Source organism: Bos indicus x Bos taurus, chromosome 2 (assembly GCF_003369695.1).
Source record: "Bos indicus x Bos taurus breed Angus x Brahman F1 hybrid chromosome 2, Bos_hybrid_MaternalHap_v2.0, whole genome shotgun sequence".
In the NCBI taxonomy this organism is placed as follows: domain Eukaryota; kingdom Metazoa; phylum Chordata; class Mammalia; order Artiodactyla; family Bovidae; genus Bos; species Bos indicus x Bos taurus.
Genome location: NC_040077.1, coordinates 122267242 through 122286550, shown reverse-complemented (window position 1 = coordinate 122286550; position 19309 = coordinate 122267242). Strand labels below are relative to the sequence as shown.

The 19309-nt window shown below is 41.4% G+C and overlaps 1 protein-coding gene and 2 non-coding genes across 24 annotated transcripts in view; all 3 read right to left on the bottom strand.

Moving 5' to 3' along the window:
* PUM1 (pumilio RNA binding family member 1) overlaps nucleotides 1–19309 on the bottom strand; it is a 125954-nt gene that overhangs the window by 3823 nt on the left and 102822 nt on the right. For 13 of the 22 annotated variants that reach the window (XM_027517892.1, XM_027517964.1, XM_027517954.1 and 10 more), the window contains 7 exons: nucleotides 18124–18391; nucleotides 15610–15739; nucleotides 13629–13763; nucleotides 10389–10526; nucleotides 7250–7375; nucleotides 6031–6152; nucleotides 1178–1370 (listed from right to left, as the gene is read on the bottom strand). In XM_027517892.1, coding sequence (XP_027373693.1) covers nucleotides 1178–1370; nucleotides 6031–6152; nucleotides 7250–7375; nucleotides 10389–10526; nucleotides 13629–13763; nucleotides 15610–15739; nucleotides 18124–18391 — 1112 coding nt within the window. The remainder of the gene's footprint in view (nucleotides 1–1177; nucleotides 1371–6030; nucleotides 6153–7249; nucleotides 7376–10388; nucleotides 10527–13628; nucleotides 13764–15609; nucleotides 15740–18123; nucleotides 18392–19309) is intronic. The other 9 variants (XM_027517920.1, XM_027517972.1, XM_027517979.1 and 6 more) reach the window with 1 other exon arrangement.
* On the bottom strand, nucleotides 256–340 carry LOC113881626. Its single transcript, XR_003508111.1, has one exon. It is a non-coding gene; the product is annotated as a small nucleolar RNA SNORD103/SNORD85 (small nucleolar RNA).
* Nucleotides 12676–12758, bottom strand: LOC113881636. Its single transcript, XR_003508114.1, has one exon. It is a non-coding gene; the product is annotated as a small nucleolar RNA SNORD103/SNORD85 (small nucleolar RNA).

The window sequence follows — 19309 nt, the reverse complement described above, 5'->3', positions numbered from 1 at the left end:
GTGTAACTGTCCACAACACTGCTGGGCCCACCAACACAGTGCCCTGGTGAAAGGAGCACGTGTGCTTGTAGGTATCTGGTAAATGGATGAACTCCCAACCTGCTGTGTCTCCTACATTCCCTCCGCCCTCACCAGCATCTTGACAGCCCCATCTGAGTCTCACAGCTTAAGGACTCTGGACTCCCCAGCCTTCAACTGCCATCGCCAACACCAGCATGGTGTTTTGTTTTGAACTGGAGGTTGATGGGTGCCTCGTCTGGCTCAGAACTTGAGTCCAGAGTAAAGAGTCTCATTACCGAACTCTGTTCTCAGAGAGGGCAAGTGGCTCATCACTGCCAGACCACGGTCACCCCCTCCATCGAGAAGGACTGGGTGAATTCAGAGCCCAAAGGCTGAGGGTTCAGATGGGCAACACCCAAAGCTCGAGGTACTGCCTCCCGCAGACACAGTGCGGCCTGCACACCTGCCTGGGGGCTGGCTGGGCTTCTCCGCCCCGTGGTCTGTGTGGAGCCGGCTGGACCTCCTCCATGACAGCTCTGAGGCCATGAGCCTCTTCATGTGCTTTCTGTGTCAGCTCCCACTCACAGCACACAGCACCTCAGATTTCTGTCCCATTTTTTCCTGTCTACCTCCTCTGTAGCCTGGACTTCTCCTCCTACAAAGTCTCCCCTCAAAGGCGTGAGCACAGGCGCTCACGTCACCCTTCCCCACATGTGCTCTGTGGGCAGTGCTCAGTCTCGGCCATCTCTGTGCTGGCGACTGGCACACAGTGGGCACCAGATCAGTGTGCCAGACCAGGTGCTGCCTTAGGCAGGAGCTTGTTCAGTAATGGTGGTGGAATCAATGATGAGAGGGAGGAAAGGAAATAAGGTAAGGAGGCTGATCTGCTAGACTGAGAAGCTGGTCTCCTGGGAGCCATCAGGTAGAAGCATGGCCTGAAGACCGGGAGGGGACTCCCCACAAAGACTGACTTTAACATTCACACCAATTGAGTTACTGATGGAGGGGCAGCAAACACAAGGACAGCGGCCACTCCAGATAAAAGGAAAAAGAAGTCACAATCTAGTGAGAAACTGTGCAAGAAGAAGCAAGATGCCCACCCTCCTGTATTGCAGAACTGAGAAGACGCGAGGGCCGGCTCCTCCTCTCTGATTGAGACTTGCACAGACTGGCCTACCTTGTGCATGACGATCTTCCTCTGGGCTGGCTCTGCCACATCGATCATCTTCTGGACCACGTAGTTGGCATACTGGTCCTTCATCATGGTGTATAAGGCACTGTGGGGACCATCGTTCATGGTGCACACCTCGTCAATAAGCACAGCGCGCTCTGTACGGGAGGCGTGAGTGACACACTTCTCCACAACATTGCTGTAAGGAGACAAATCCAGGGCCAAACCTTAGAGGGACCTCGCTGGGCTGTGCTTGTTTGGCCTGGGCTCTGACCTCAAGGTCAGCAGCAAATGAGGCTTCTTGGAAGATTAATTCCTCATCTGTTTGGCTCTATGAGACCCTATCTTTGCCATCTGTGATCTCCAACGTCAACAATGGCCAAGCACAGGTCATGGAGGGTACCAGACCCAACCATCTAACAGGGGAGGGTAAACCCAGGTAAGTAAAGGTTAATACAACTGGTTATGAACTGAAAATGGGTAATGAACATAATTTCAACAGGCATCAACATCTATCAATTCTCTCCTCACCTCTGTGAGCTTAATGGGGCCAAGAACAAGTTTCTCTCACATCTAGATCCCTAGTGCCACGCACAGAGCTGGGCACTTAAGAGAGGCCCTACAGACTTGCTGAGTGAAGGCAGACACAAGGAGAAACCACAGTCGTCAGTCAACTACTTCACACTGTCTCTTAAGAACAAGAAGGACCCCCAGGTGTGTTGGCATTTCTAAACACTTCACAGATGTCTCAACCTCGGAAAGGAAAAAAAAAGAAATGCAGTTACTTTAAATCAGAGTTCCTCTACAATCCAGAGGGACTGACTGCAGAGGCTGATTAAATCACATCCAGCCATGCTAAAGGGCGCTCCTCACCCAGGAGTGACTGGTTACTCATGAATGTCTGCTTGTGTACGTCAGCAGTACTCTGCTTCTGTGCCTCCATGGGTATGAGGAAGTTGTGTGATGTCTAAGAACAAGAACAATACTTATTCTTTGTATTTGTATTACTGGAGCCAATACTTGGCAGAGAGAACATTTGGTAAGTGGGCGGCTGAACACTCTGCAACGATTTCATGACTGGGGGAAGAGCTGCTCTGGATCACAGAACACTCAAGTAGAAAAGGAACTTTCAAATCTAGCTAATGCAGAAAGCTCTTTTCTGACCATTCTGAAAGATGCCCATTTAGCCTCTGCATGAGAATTTCCAATGATTTGGAAGCAGTTCTGGGGCAACTGACCATGCGAGTGAATGGTTCTCTTAAACATTCTTTATATACTAAAATAAAATGTGCTTCCCTGAAATTTCACCCATTTGTCTTAATTTTGCCTTCAGCAGCTGAAAAAAGGATGTCTACACCTATTCTAGGAACACCAGAAGGCAAGAGATAGTGTCTCACTCCTTTCAAAGGCCAGCCCTATATAATCGAACAGTCATCACAAATAACCGCCACCAAGTCCCTACTCCAGGTCCCTACACCAACTCCTTACTTTTGATTTTTAAATCAAAAGAGAGGGTGCTGGTTCCACATCACTCTGAAAGGACCCTCGCCATGTTATCTGGTTTAGCATACTGAGCCTTTATTACGTATGTGCTTTTATTTAGCAAACAAAATTCTCAAGCTAAAATGTTCAAGAACTACTACCATCCTACCAGACATTTCTTCAATCTTTCTTCTTAAGACAGAGTAAATCAAATCTGATAATCACATTTAAGACCACAAACAGCCTCTCCCTTCTGATACAGCAGCAGTATGTGAAAACTTTTCCCCTCACGTTCCTCCCACAGCACTCTGCAATTCTAGCATGAGCTGAAGTTGTGGCGTGTGAAAGTGAATCTCCTAATAGACACTGGCTTCTCCCTTAGCAGAAAAGGGAGTTAGGACATTACTAAGCCAGTCACGATGTCCAAATGTTCAAGCAAAGAATCATCACTTTTTAGAACTGCCAGGCTGAGTTGTCCCTTCATCCACCCAAGACCAGAGTGGTCAGATTTAGAACAGAATTTTCTACTAAGCTAGGCTGGCAACAGGACACTCATTCTTCTGGGTGGAAGACTGACTCCTTGACAGTAACATGTCTTTCAAGAAGGTACTCAGGGTCGGCTATCACACTTGACAAGATCACTCACTGATGAGGATCTCACCTGGCCAAAGCCTCCCTGCCACCTTAACACACACTCCATATTGTTCTAGTCTTTAAAGTTTATTCTAGTATTTCTGAAACTGTGGTTCTTAAATTGATTGTGGGTGATAAAATCAACTTAGTGATTTGAGACTAGCTTTTTTTGTTTGTTTTTTTTTTTAATGAAACAGAGTAGTCAGTGTCAATTAATCATGGGCAATCCTCAGTTATGTGTGTATGCACGAGCCTATGCATTCAAAGTTGATGGAAAATGTACTTTGTATTCTGGGTTACCATCAAAAATCTCGTAAGGTCACTAACTTGCTTAATTGGTTTGTTTCTATTCAATTTTCAAATTTACTGGCTCTTTTGTTATCTTTAATTTACTGTTAAATTTACTGTTAAAGCCATATAACCAATTTTATTTCAGATGTTATACTTTTCTACTCTAGAACTTCCCTGTTAATTCTTTCTGTAATAAAGCTTCTAATTCTCTGCTGCTGCTGCTAAGTCGCTTATCATGTCCGACTCTGTGCGACCCCATAGACGGCAGTCCACCAGGCTCCGCCATCCCTGGGATTCTCCAGGCAAGAATACTGGAGTGGTTTACCACTTCCTTCTCCAGGGGATCTTCCCGACCCAGGGATCGAACCCAGGTCTCCCACATTGGAGGCAGATGCTTTAACCTCTGAGCCACCAGGGAAGCTTTACATTTTTGAGTATAAATACTTTATAATACTTTAAGTACCTTAAAATATAGTATTTTAAAATACTAATTACTTATATAAAATTTGTAAAATGTATAATTTATAAAATTATAAAATTTATACTTTATATAATTATACTTTTTCATAATTTTAATACATTTTTATTAATTTTAATTTTAAAAATAATAGTTTTATATACTTATATATAATTATAAAATTATATACTTTATAAAATGCTTTATAACCCTTCTCTGCTAACTCCAACATCTGGGTGGTATGGAACTATATTCACCGGGGATTTTTCCATTTTCATTTTTTCTTCTTGAGTATAGGTCACATTTTTCTGTTATCTAGACATGACAAATGATGCACTGTTACCCTGAGTTCTGTCATATTCCTAAGAGTATTACTCTCCTAACCTCTTTTTGGGGAAACTGCAAACCTCTCCCAAGCAGTAAGCAGCAGACGAAATCCCCACTACATTCTTTCGGCCTTGGTAGGGCTGCCTCGGGTTCGTCCTGTGCAATTTGGTTCAGGAGTGAACCAGATGTACAAAGTTTAAACTTAGGCTCCCCCCGCCTCCCTGGTTCTCTTCCTTTCCAGAATTTCTCCCCTGTCACTGCCTTCTCGGAACACCAGTGATCCTAACTTAGCCTACAGACTAAAACTTTCCTAATTATAGTCAACAACACCTTTTATAAATTTCAAAGTTACTAACAGACTAGATTTTTAATGGTTCTCAACACAAAAAATGATAATTATGTGACATAACAGCTAAAGTTATTGTAGGAATATTACAACATATAAATGTATCAAACCAACAGGTTGTACACTTAAAACCTGCACAATGTTACCTGTCAATTATGTATCTCCCGACTTTCCCAAAAAAGGAGGTGTGGGAGGAGGAGGAGGAAATTTTCCCAATGCAGTGAACCTTCTTTCAAGTATCAACAACCTCCTCTACTCACTTCTGGTTATCGCTGTGTTCCTGGTCACCATCTAATATCTGCAGGTAGTTTCTGGCATTTTGTCAACAATTTATTAGTTGTTATACATGAGAGAGTTGGGCCCCAAATAGCTACTCACTTATTATCAGACCACAACCCTAATACTTAACACTATACAAGGGTGAGACATTAAATACACTGAACAAGACAGTAAATAGGACTGTGACCCCAAAAAGAGACCTAAGAGGTTCTGTCTTCTATTTTCCTAATCCTAGCAAAAGTCCATAAAAACCAATACAAGGTCTAGGAGATGATCCTAATGTGGTCAGGGTGTTGAGACACTGGATCTGGGGTGCTTTTATTTTTTGTCTCTATTTTCCATGCTGTAATAAGATTTCATAAATTAAAAGTGAACAATTTAAAAATCAAGGCTGTAGGAGTCACACCTGCCCTGCAATTTACTTTAAAAACAAGAGAAGAAAAATATTCCAAAAAATACAGAGAACTATATTATACGTAAGATAAGATACACAGACTCTACTCAGAAGAGCAGATCATTAACCCACTGGAGGGCCATCAATTTCTTCTTCAATCTCTGCTACTTATAAGTTACCTAAAACATCTTTCACAACCTGGGAATAACTAATACATTTAATTATTGGGCTGGTATGATATGAAGACTTGAAAAGAGATTTTGAAGAATATGAAGGCCTTATACAAAGATATGGTTACCTTCCTTTTAACTCCAGTATCAATGAGGAAACTAAGTAAAGAACATTTCACAATTCCAAAAAAGTAAATTCATGAAATACCCAGTTTACCAAAGTACAAAATGTATGTGCTTTAGAAACAAATTCCCCAGATTTCAAAGTGGCTCACTCTAGGGAAGTAAGGAGCCCACTAAGAGACGTCTTATGTTTCATATTTTGCAGTAGAACTCAATAGCTATGTATTACTTTAAGGAAAATAAACATTAAAAAGAAGAAGAAGAAGAAGAAGAAAACAGTATGACAATTTCTCTAGACCTGAAATACTATTTAATCATTTCTTCTGGAAAACAGTCTGTGTAATTCAAAGCACATACCTTGCAAATTTGTGCTGACTCAACACAAGTACATTGCCTCGAATTTCTGCTACAATTTTACTTTTATCCTCAGGACGACCATGCTCCAATACATGCTGGATTACGTAATTTCCATACTGATCCTGTTTCAAAAACAACAGAAAATTTTTAATTTATATAAACAAGCTCTATGCTACCTAAATTCTGACATTAATCAACACCTATCTTCCTTTGACACCATGATGGCTTACCTGAATACTAAAGAACACATACGGAATTTTTTAAATGGACAGGTAGTGACAATTTTCCCCTATCATTACAAAACAGGAGCACATCATTACTAGACAATGGAATGTTTCTATATGTATTTATGCCAAAAGGTCCTAGTCAGGGATTCCAAATAAAGAGCTATTTTTTCTAACAAATGGACAAATGGGTCTCTGCACCTGTCTGTAACAAAGAAAAACTGGAAACACTGGCATCACCTAACTAAATACCACCACAAGCGTATACTGGAGACACCCATCTAAAGTGAAAGGCGTGTTTAAAGAGTAAGTGTGTGAGCAAGGAATTCCAAAGGCACAAATATTTATTTGTAAGATGTAAAAAATTAAGTGCATACAAAGAATACTTTTTTTAATAAGTGCCTATGCCAAATGTGTCTGCTTCTGGACAGCAGGATTATGGAACATTTCTTGTGTTCTGCTGCTCCTTTCTGAACTTTTAATTTTTTCTACAATGAATATTAATACATTTATAATCTCACATATCTCAGCAAAACAAGCAACAAGCACCACTCCAAAAATTGCTTTAAGACAACATACTACATGAAGGAAGTGTTCAAACAGTATGATATGGGAGAAAATTTTAGTCGAAGCAAGACAAATTTAAAAAACCACAGAAATCAACTAATCCATTTAGTTCATTTGAAAAGATGAAACTGACAGACTACATGGCCTGCCTAAGTGGCCGCAGCGAGCTTAATCCACCACAGGGCTCTGGTTTTTGACAGTTCCTGGCAGATCTCTTGATGCCTCAGAGGTAGATCTCAACTCCAAGGGCAGGGTTCTACTCATCACCCATATTCATAAAAGATGAACCAGGCTGGTATAAATGAAAACTTTCCCAGAGCTTCAATGGGCATTTTAAACACATTAACCCCTTCTGGAAAAGAAACCTGTGCTGAAAAAACGCATAAGCCCCCAGGTGTTCGCAGTTACTCTACCGGCAACTCCACTACCTGTACAAGTTGCTCTGTGTGCTGGTGAAGCTCCTCTAAAATAGGGAGTGTCTGGTCAGGGAGACAGTGCTCCAGGATCCTCTGAATCACTCGGCAGCCATAAGGATGCGTGGACAAAGCAAACACCTAGGGCAGACCAACACAGACAAGAAAACCAAAGGTAACAGCCGCCACTTTCAATACTTCAGCATTATTTGTATACATTTTTTCATTAATTTTCCCAATGACCTCGAGAGACAGTCATGATTATTCTTGGTATACAGATGAGAAAACCAAAGTGCCTAAGTTTACATCATGTGCCTAAAGACTTACAGACAGTAAATGACACAGCCAGGATATTATTTCCTACTCTGACTACAAGTCCAAATTATTAAGTATGGCATTTAAGTTCTCTCTGCAAATAATAAGGTGTGTATGGACAAATGAGGATAAACTCTAACTTCTTAAACCCATTCCAAGAATTCATAGATTTATACAAACCCAAAACTAAGAAGGACCTTCCCAAAAAGTTTCTTTAGAAAGGAACAGAGAATTAATTAAGGTCATAGAAAACACAGTTAAAGAGTCCACAGGGTCAAATGATGGCTTTAAAAACAGAAAAAGGGTTTGGACCAAAGCCTGAATGCTTTCACATAACCACAGGATAATGTTCTGAATTGAGTTGGGGTGTTTTCCAGCAAGAATGGATTCCTCTTTTGTTGAGTCTGGAACAAGGGGAACACACAGGCTTCAGATTCAGAGGACCCAGTCTCAACTCTGCCCTTCCTACCTGAATGACCTGGAGCATCTGCACCTCAAATTTATTGTCAAGAATAATGACATTAGTGATGAGAACACTTAATACGCTCCCTAGTGGCTCAGACGGTAAAGAATGTGTCTGCCATGCAGGAGACCCAGGTTTGATCCCTGGGTTGGGAAGATCTCCTGGAAGGAAATGGCTACCTACTCCAGTATTCTTGCCTGGAGAATCCCACGGACAGAGGAGCCTAGTGGGCTACCATTCATGGGGTCTTAGATGTTCACCAAGTGTCAGTCACAGTACTAGGTGCTCTATACGCAGCTCCATGTGCACAGCTATACACCTGACACACTGCTGTTCTGCTCAATTTTAGCTTTATAAAAATGGTAAACACTCAGTCTAGAACTTATTTCACTCAACATAGTGATTCAAATATTTACTTATAATACTATGAGCTTCTATCATTTATTCTGTTTATCTGTATAGCATAAAGTCGAGAAAGATTTGGGGGGGGGGGGGGGGCGGATCCTGATCCTCTCCTGATAGGCATCTAGCTTATTTAGTCTTTTCCTATTAGAAGACTAATGCTGCTTTAAACATGTCTAAACATATCTCGTCAGAGAGGGCAATGGCACCCCACTCCAGTACTCTTGCCTGGAAAATCCCATGGACGGAGGAGCCTGGTGGGCTGCAGTCCATGGGGTCACTAGAGTTGGACACGACTAAGCGACTTCACTTTCACTTTTCACTTTCATGCACTGGAGAAGGAAATGGCAACCCACTCCAGTGCTCTTGCCTGGAGAATCCCAGGGACGGGGAAGCCTGGTGGGCTGCCATCTGTGGGGTTGCACAGGGTCAGACACGACTGAAGCGTCTTAGTAGCAGCAGCAGCAGCAGCAAACATATCTCATGGTATACATGACCAAATATTTCATCAGGTATATACCTACGCCGGGAATGCTGAACTTCAAGACTGTGATCCCTGGTTGAGGAACTAAGATTCCACATGTCACGTGGCATGGCCAAAAAAAAACAAAGAAAATGATCTGCTATTTGTGGTCTTATTTTGCATTTTCATGATTACTAATGGGATTACTTTTTCATGTTTCTTCTGTCTACTCAGGCTTTCAGCCCATTTCTGAATTAACTTGTATTATTCTCTTTGATTTTAAGAGTTCTTTATATATGCTGGTTATCAATTCACTGGCATTTTCCACCTTGAAAATATTCCCCCCGCTTTGGTGACTTAATCCGCTTACTTTTTTGTATATTTCAAGCACACACAAAAAAAGGTCTTAAACAGAGGTACTCTTTTTTAAATTAACTCAGAAAATCCCAAATAATCCCAAGTTACTGTCTGGGCTTCCCTTGTGGCTCAGCTAGTAAAGAATCCGCCTGCAACTCGGGAGACCTGGGTCTGATCCTTGGGTTGGGAAGGGCTACCCACTCCAGTATTCTGGCCAGGAGAATTCCATGGACTGTGCAGTCCATGGGGTCGCAGAGAGTCTGACATGACTGAACGACTTTCACTTTCAGTGTCTGTACTCTACTTAACCATTGCTGTAATTGAGCAAACTGCAAAACCTAAACTATTCTAAAATCCCATTTCGATACAGGCTTTAGGAGTTCACATGACTATACCTGAAAATTTACCTGATATTTCCAATCTCCCCTCCTTTTCAAAAACAACAACAACAAAAGCTGTGGTATGACAAAATATCAACTCTGCTTGGAAGCTGGTGCTAAAAGCACACTGGTTCTTATGATACACAATAAACAGGCAAAATCAGAAGCTAGTTCTGGTTGGGCGCCACTTAACAGAGTTCAAACCAACCTGATCATTGCCCCAACCAACACCCCAAAATTAAGAAGCACGTTGGTGTTTTCTTAAGATGGGGGGACAGGGAGGGATGGAGGGGAGGTAGACATGTAGGGCCTCAGTCAACCCCTGCATTAGAAATGCAGAGTCTTCACCACTGGACCACCAGGGAAGTCCCACACCTTGTTAAAGATATATATAGTCACACATAACCTGTAAGACTGGTTTTGTAAATCACCTAAATTTTAAAACATGATAAAAACTTTTAACTATCAAGATAAATAGTACTTAACCAAATGAAAAAACTTACTCTTCAAATATAAGACTTCACAACTCTGATGATACTATCTCATCCTGACATGATCGGGTATCTGCTTTAATGATGGAGAGAAGATCCATGGACAATTAAGGGAAGAGCTGGAGGTACACAGAGCTAGTACCTAGTAACACTGAAGAGGACTGCTATTTACTGCAATCTAAAATACACTAAAAGCCCCTGAGAACACTCCCATCGTGTTCTCTGCTCACAATGGAAATACCCATCAACTTGTTTTCCCTTATTTCTTTACTAAGTCACTTACCTGCCCCTTAAACGCATCGATGATGAACTGCAGAGACTGGGGCTGCACACATTCGATGCACTTCTGCACCACGTGATTGCCATTCTGGTCTTTCACACACTTGAGGACGTGGCCATCCAGTTCCCGAACCATTTCATTCTAGTTGAGACAAGGAAAGAAAGCACCACCAGAATCACAGAGAGCAAAAACCTGGACAGTCAACATTCTCCTTGCCAAACACAAAAGCACGGAGCAGGGAATCCATGACAATGAAAGTGGGACATCTCAGCTGTGGCACTCAGACAGCCTTGTAATGAGGACTGGAGTTTTTCCATGTGATAGCAAATTTCCTGTAACAATAACCAGTCTTAAGAAAAGTTCTCTAACTTGCAAAAGACCTCTTGGAGTTCCAAAAAAATGCAGTCAATTTCAAATAGAAAGGAGCCAGTATCAAATCAACTATACTGTATTAGAGACTATCACATACAATTCACCATTTGTCACCATGACAACCCTGTAAAGTACCTATCACTAAAAATGACAGTAGTTAATCTAGAGCCAACTCTAGCTAGGCAGACCTCTAAGTGTTTAACATGATCTGACTCATGAATCTGCCTGACAGTCCTCTGCAGTGGCCACTACTACAGATGAGGAAATCAAGGCACAAAAAAATTAGCTGACTTGTTAAATTTCATAGACCTGGACTTGCCCCAATTCAAACCCAAGTAATCTGACTCCTGTGTGTGGCGATACACAGATCATGTCAGCAAATGACTGGTCAATTAAATATTACCCTGCACTCTCTCCTCCACCCATATATATGAATATATGAACATACTGAGTCTGAGAAGGGTTAAAACTATAGACAGTGACTGAATCAGAACTCTAGCCTGAGTCTGTGACTCCAACATGATCTTTCCACCAGGCCAGACTGACTGCATAATCAGCTGGAACGGTACTCTCAGTTAATGAAAAGTATCCAAAGTCAGGGAAAAATACAGGACAAGACCAGACATTATGTGGTGTGTATGTGTGTGTGGGTGACATGGGTACCAAAAAAGAGCCATTGGGATTTTTATTGGATGCCCTCCCGAAACTCGCTGACTCAGGTCTCCTTCGCTGAATACCTGCACAACAGCTGGGCCCTGGTACTTTCTGCCCAATTTCTTTGCTGTATACAATCTCTATATATTAGCTACACAGTGCTGACTCTATATTTATGGTATGGGAGGAGACAGCAAACCAGTTTAAGATGGTGACATTTACGAATACAATTGTCTTAAATCCTTGAGACGTTAAGCATGTAAAAGCACTAAAAGATTTTCTAATTAAAGAAATTCAACACTACACTGCCAGGGACTAAACAAGCAATAGATTCAGGACAGTTTGCCGAAAAAACTAATCAAATGTCAGAAAAGAGTAACTTATGGAAACATAATTATGAGAATGACAAATAGAGAATGATGCTTATATAAAGATAAAGCACCAGTTCTAATAATCAAAATGAAGGGGAACTGGCTTCCCTGAATATTTTCTTGAGCCCAAAGAGGTAAAAACCCCACTGGAGATCAATTTATTTCACCTAAAATACACTTACATCTGGAAAACACTAGGTTATTTGTACTGGGAAAGGTAGTTTAGACCCAGAACAGGAATCCCAGAGAAACCAGATCAGGAGAAGATACTCAGGAATATATAGGGTAGAAAGAACAATGCGGGGGCGGGGTACAGGGAAGAGAAGGGAGACATAAACTACTACAATGTAGCCACTGGATCAGAAAACAAACCAAAAAATACAGTAAAATATTTTTAAAAAAAACAACAATGTATCATATTCATGGGAGAGGGCAAAGATGTGGAAAATACCTGGGAAATCAAAATTTCCTGCTTGATTTCAGTAAGCAGGCATTATGGTCAAGAGAGGGGAAAAAGTTCCATGTTCAAAAGAAACAAGAAAATTAACAAGGAAAGATTCAGTCATCATATTTTCATCCTGGAACATCCCAGGGAAAATTAAAACTGATAACGATCTGAACATTAGGAGAAAACAAACTAGTAGCCTCACCCCTGCTTCTAATCACTTACACACAACATCCTCCTCTTCCCGCTGTACCTCCTGTGCTGGGCACTGAGTGGAATGAACTCCCAACCTGCTGTGTGTCCCCTACATTTCCTCCGCCCTCACCAGCATCTTGACAGCCCCATCTGAGTCTCACAGCTTAAGGACTCTGGACTCCCCAGCCTTCAACTGCCATCGCCAACACCAGCATGGTGTTTTGTTTTGAACTGGAGGTTGGTGGGTGCCTCGTCTGGCTCAGAACTTGAGTCCAGAGTAGAGTCTCATTACCGAACTCTGTTCTCAGAGAGGGCAAGTGGCTCATCACTGCCAGACCACGGTCACCCCCTCCGTCGAGAAGGACTGGGTGAATTCAGAGCCCAAAGGCTGAGGGTTCAGATGGGCAACACCCAAAGCTCGAGGTACTGCCTCCCGCAGACACAGTGCGGCCTGCACACCTGCCTGGGGGCTGGCTGGGCTTCTCCGCCCCGTGGTCTGTGTGGAGCCGGCTGGACCTCCTCCATGACAGCTCTGAGGCCATGAGCCTCTTCATGTGCTTTCTGTGTCAGCTCCCACTCACAGCACACAGCACCTCAGATTTCTGTCCCATTTTTTCCTGTCTACCTCCTCTGTAGCCTGGACTTCTCCTCCTACAAAGTCTCCCCTCAAAGGCGTGAGCACAGGCGCTCACGTCACCCTTCCCCACATGTGCTCTGTGGGCAGTGCTCAGTCTCGGCCATCTCTGTGCTGGCAGCTGGCACGCAGTGGGCACCAGATCAGTGTGCCAGACCTGATGCTGCCTTAGGCAAGAGCTCATTCAATTAACAGTGTAAGTGAAGAAAACTAGAAGGTATATTGGAAAAAGTTTTGTTTGTTGGGGTCAGTTCGGGTATAAGGAATTGACAACTTTACTTTCTTCACCTGTTGCCAAATGAAAAACCCACCTTTAAAATCACACCTACTAAAGACTTAATTCTGGTCAAAAGGAAAAGTATTTGAAACCACTGGTTTTAACAACAAGACACTTGATCCACTATAAATTTACAAAATTCACTGCACAATTCATGCTTGCCATGCACAGAAGGCAGCCACAAGCACCAAAGAAAAACTGAGAGAAAACTAAAGACTGACAAATGTACAAGGTTCACCACATGTACCATGAAGAAACACCAAACACCAAGAGAAAAGTTAAAGGGGAAACTTACAATTACCTGCTGGTCTGAGGGAATAAACTCAAGAGCTTTCTGGATAACACGGCAGCCATACATCTGCAGTGCCAATGACAGGACGTGGCCTCGAATCCGCTCAGCCAAAGCCAGCTTCTGTTCAAGGCTGCCAAACTAGACACAACATGTGGGTGAGCACCATTACTTAGGTAGAAAGAGAGGCCAGAGAAAGCAAAGCATTCACTATTCTGTATCAACCACTGGCATACCTCTTTTAGCCCTGTCATCTGTGATTAACTAAACCTTTTGTTTATAAACCCTTTGTTTCTTCAAGGCAGTACTTATCAGAATGTGATTAAGAGGAACTCTTTTTAATGTTAAAAACACTTCTCAGATATCCAACTGTAGTAGTTTCTGCTAAACAAACAGGCAATTCCTCAAAGTTGCCCTTAACTCATCAATACTATTAAATATACCTATATGCCATTAATTACAAGAGCATTTACATTTATTCTAAAAACAACAGTACATGTGGAAGACACTTTATTATTAAAGCTTTAGACAATGTCTGAGGGATATCTAAGCATTTCTTGCAGCAAACCTACATCACTTTAGGTGTCTGAGTCTGTAAGTTGAACTTTGTGAAGTTTAAGCCAAAGCACACATGCACACTCCTTCTGAATATGTTGTTCTATACTACTGTAAGAAATGACAATGTCTATTTATACAAGTCAACAGGATCAGGGGGAAAGTTGGTAAAATCAAGGGGTAGGACTGCACAATGTCAAGTCTTCCTAGAATGTCTCTCCATCCTTGGTTTTTTACTTTCATTTGAATAGCACATGAGACTGATAAAGAGACTTTATGATTAAGAATGCCCAACCCACTTATTTTCCATAAAAGGGAACTCAAGTCCAGGGACGTTCTCTAAGTCAGAGAAGTTCTCCAGCTTGTCCCAAAGCGTACTGCTATCATCAACCGCTCATGTGGCCAGCCTAGCTGCATTAACCTCTGGAGTTGGGGAGGTCTGTGTTTTTACATATACGTGACCAAAATGGCAGTGAAAAGGTATCTGAAAGTCAAAATTGTAAGAGTCATATTTAGGCTGATTCCTCAATCCACAGCTAGAGAATTCAGAGTCAAAGAACTTAGATTTTGATGAGAAAAGTTGGGAAGATAAAGACTGTGAGTGAGCCATTTTTTAAAAATCTTCACAAAAACCCAAAAAAATAAGATGTAAGAAGATTACAAATTTCTCTTGTTGAGGGACAGGTAATGTGCAGAGTTGCCGCATTTTACCCCTGTACCAAATGTTTCATCTCAATGTTTCACTCCTTTCTGGCTTTATAATAGGGTTATTGATACCACGGCCGTGTAGTACATCACAGCTACAATGGTCAGTAAAAAAACAAAACAAAACAAAACAAAACAAAAACTGTGCCTTTCTGACATTTTAGTTTAGAAGAGGAAATAGACATTAATCCAACAATCTCACTGATCCTTTCCAAAGACAATGATAACAAGAGTAGACATTATCTGCATTAATAGGAATAATAAGGAATCAAGGCTGAAGGATCACCCATGTATCAATCCTCATGACTGGTTTATGATGAAAAACACTAGAGTTGGTGTTCAAAGATAATTCTCTAGGAAACCATTTTTTAAATATTTTTCAGAACTTTATTGTGGCCCTCCTAAAATTATCTGACACAAATTTTTTCCTCCAAACATGACACTTTCAGTGAAACTATTTTGGCAATCAGAAATATTGTGCTGGATCCTAAATGAAGAGAGTGGTTCTACAAGCATGTTTCTCAAATACACTAGCATTATCTGCTTGGCTATTTAAACGATGCACTTCTGCTAACGAACTGGAGAAATATTTAATCGTGCTTCAAAAAGACCATTCACACTTCATTTTAATGACTGGAATGAAATTGCAATTCTAAAAACAGCTAATGAAAATCAAAATGCTGTGGAGATTCTCTAAAGGCACAAGACAGAAAGAACAAAGGCTTACTTCAAAGAACTTCTGAATGACGTAATTTCCAAATACATCCACCATCAGCTGGTAAGCGGCCTGAAGGATTTCATTGAAGACAAGTTGGCGTTCGGCTGGTGTGGCACGCTCAAGTTTCAGCTGAATGAATCTGAAGTACAAAGTAAAAAGAGCAATCACAGCATTTTAGGAAGACTTGGAAAATATCTAAAGACTAGCTCAATTTATGTAATTTTTCAGTTCTGAAGCTATATGTATTTGTGTGCATATACATATATGCACACACACAACTGTTACTTAAATAAATCACTTGAGCTCACTTACTTGAAGAATTACTGAAAAGGAAAAAAGTTATACTATGAAGTACCCCCTATTTTAACCAAGCTTTTAAAATTATATTTAAGTTCCAGTAGATGTCATTACAACAGGACATGTATTTCCCTGTGGGATGGAGGGAGAGATGACAAGTCGGGCAGAAAAAGAGAAGAAGGTGAAGGCAAGAGGCACAACACCAGGAGAACCTGGCCAGGCGTTTCCTCTTAGAAAACCAGTCCCACATCAATAGACTTAAAAGCCCATGGTCCCTATTTTAGTCTTCAACACACATTCATATGAAGTACATATGTAGTACATATTCATTAATGGTGGGGAACAGTAGTCATCTATGTGCAGGATCTTTCTAAAGTAGCAGCTACTCAGTTTGCCTTTTTTAGCTCAGAAGACTGTATTTAAAAAACCATGTTTTTCTCTTAATCTGGACTTTAGGATTTAAATATGAAAAATCCTTACCCAGTAGCAAGCTGGTAGAATTTAAAGAGGAGGCAAATTCTTTGGGAATTGTTTTAGTGGAATCATCGGAGAGAAAGAAACGGGGAGAGAGAAGGCTGGATGATGTCATCATAACTCTGCCTGTTCCTGAGGACCAAGGTCCCTTTCTGTGAAGTCCACTGGAACAGGGAGCAGTAACCAAAGCTAAATAACAGCATTTTCTAACCTCTGTGCAGACCCTTACTTCTACAGAAGGGAACAACAAAGGAAAGTGGTGGCAACATCTTATTCCTGAGCCTAAGGATCCAAACTTGCATTTGAACAGTGTCTCTGAGAGAAAGATTCTTAACAGTGATTAAAGCAGCAAGTACTGTACAAACGTCTTTGTGTTAGTATTTCTGTTTTTCTTGAACTGTAGACATTCTGTGAGGTCTCATGAACAAAGGCTAATGAACACCAGGCTAATCTTTCAGAAAGGTAAAAAGGCTTGTTTCAGCATGTGATCCAGATTATTGTTCAGTCGCTCAGTCGTGTCCAACTCTTTGAGACCCCATGGACTGCAGCAGGCCAGGCTTCCCTATCCTTCACCATCTCTTAGAGCTTGATCTAACTCATGTCCATCAAGTCAGTGATGCCATCTAACCACCTCCTCCTCTGTCATCCCCTTCTCCTCCTGCCTTTAATCCTTCCCAGCATCAGCGTCTTTTCTAAAAAGTGTTCTTGTATCAGGTGGCCAATGTATTGGAACTTCAGTTTCAGCATCAGTCTTTTTAATGAGTATTCAGGATTGATTTCCTTTAGGATTGACAGGTTTGATCTCCTTGCAGTCCAAGGAAAGGACTCTCAAGGGTCTTCTCCAACACCATAGTTCAAAACCATCAATTCTTTGGCGCTCAACTTTCTCTATGGTCCAACTCTCACAGACATGACTACTGGACATGACTACTGGAAAAATCATAGCTGTGACCATAGGGACCTTTGTCAGCAAAGGAATGTCTCTGCTTTTTAATAAGCTAGGTTTGTCATAGTTTTTCTTCCAAGGAGCAAGCGTCTTTTAATTTCATGGCTGCAGCTGCCATCCAGAGTGATTTTGGAGCCCCCAAAAATAAAGCCTGTCACTGTTTCCATTGTTTCCCCATCTATTTGCCATGAAGTAATGGGACTGGATGCCATGATCTTCATTTTTTGAATGCTGAGTTCTAAGCCAGCTTTTTCACTCTCTTCTTTCACTTTCATCAAGAGGCTCTTTAGTCCTCTTTGCTTTCTGCCATAAGGGTGGTGTCATCTGCATATCTGAGGTTGCTGATATTTCTCCCAGCAATCCTGATTCCAGCTTGTGCTTCATCCAGCCTGGCATTTTGTGTGATATACTCTGAATCTAAGTTAAATAAGCAGGGTGACAATATACAGCTTTGACATGCTCCTTTCCCAATTTTGAACCAGTCTGTTGTTCCATGTCCGGTTCTAACTGTTGCTTCTTGACCTGCATACAGGCTTCACAGGAGGCAGGTAAGGTGGTCTGGTATTCCCATCTCTTAAAGAACTTTCCACAGTTTGTTGTGATCCAGATTACTAAATGGCTACTGTCAATCACTTTGTATCTGATGGCTCTCACAGCCTCTAAAATAAATAATAGGAAGTATACCAAAAGGTAAATTTCGTTTCATTAATTTTATAGCAATTTCCTTAAGTGTATACCTTATCTGAGGCATGGAATTTAAGGCATTAAGATTTCGGTTACCTTAAGTGCCAAAGCCAAGTCCTCACCTGGAACCATGCTGGTCTTGGGAAAACTCCATTATGTGCCCAGCAATCTCCCGCAATTGTAAATTAGGATATCGGTTATTTCGAAAATCTTCCAAAAGCCTGCTCCTGCCAGAGGGCATGACATCAGACATTCCGTATCGCAAACGGGAGGAGGAAAAAAGGGTGCTGCTGGGGCTGAAGAGGCTGGAGGCACTGCTTGCGCTGCGGTACTTGGCTTCAGCGCCTGGAGCAGCAGAGATGTATCTTCCACTGCCATTTGTGAGTCCTCCTGTTGGTTACAGAACAGGAGAACTCAAGACTCATTCTCATTTTGTTCAAGAGAAGAAAAAGCATCCCATACATGAAATCTTGTATCACCTCTGATTTCTTTTCAAATCTGTTGCTTTTGTGTTAAGACTCAATTCTATTAGTGCCATGATTTTTATCAGGCCAACTCACCAAGTTGGAAGAAAACTTCTGCACAAAAATTGAGAGGAGAGTGCTATTAAACACTGATAGGACACTGCTAGCGATAATGGAGCAAGGGTTAGTGAGTCCCTTCGTAATAAGTGAAATGAGGAGGAACGTTCCTGCTGTGTGAACCAGGATCAGAAAAGACAAACTGCAGAGACAAGAGTGGTTTTCCACTCCCATCTCTGTGGAGATTCCTGCCATCAGTGAATAATCCCCACTCCCATCTGAAACCCTTTCTTAAAAAAAAAAAAAAAATGGGGTACCCAGGTTAGTCTGTTTTATACAGTGGGTCCCCCAAAAAAGTTTTGAAGGCATGGTTTTGCCAGTAAATAAAAGTATGAAAATCACTAAGGCAATGCAGGCCAACAATTAGACATAAGGCACAGGGGAAAAAAAAAAAGGATATATACTTTGAAATGGAAGGCTTTCAAGTTCTTCATCAGGAATGGACAGCTTCTAACTCCTACTGGAACAGAGCCTGAAGTAATTGCAGTAGCAACAACTTTCAGGCCACTAATACTGCCATCTTGACTGCTGACAAAGAAATAATCACTATGAATCCCCAGACAGAAAAAATAGAGGAAAAACTGAAAAGTCTATCAAGAGGTAATTATGAGTATCTGTTTTCCTTGTTGTTTTTTTTTACAATACTGGCTTTTTTTGTTTGTTTGTTTGTTTTAACTTTAGATTGTACTATAAAAAGGACGTGAAGCCTTTTTTTTTTTGGTTCTTC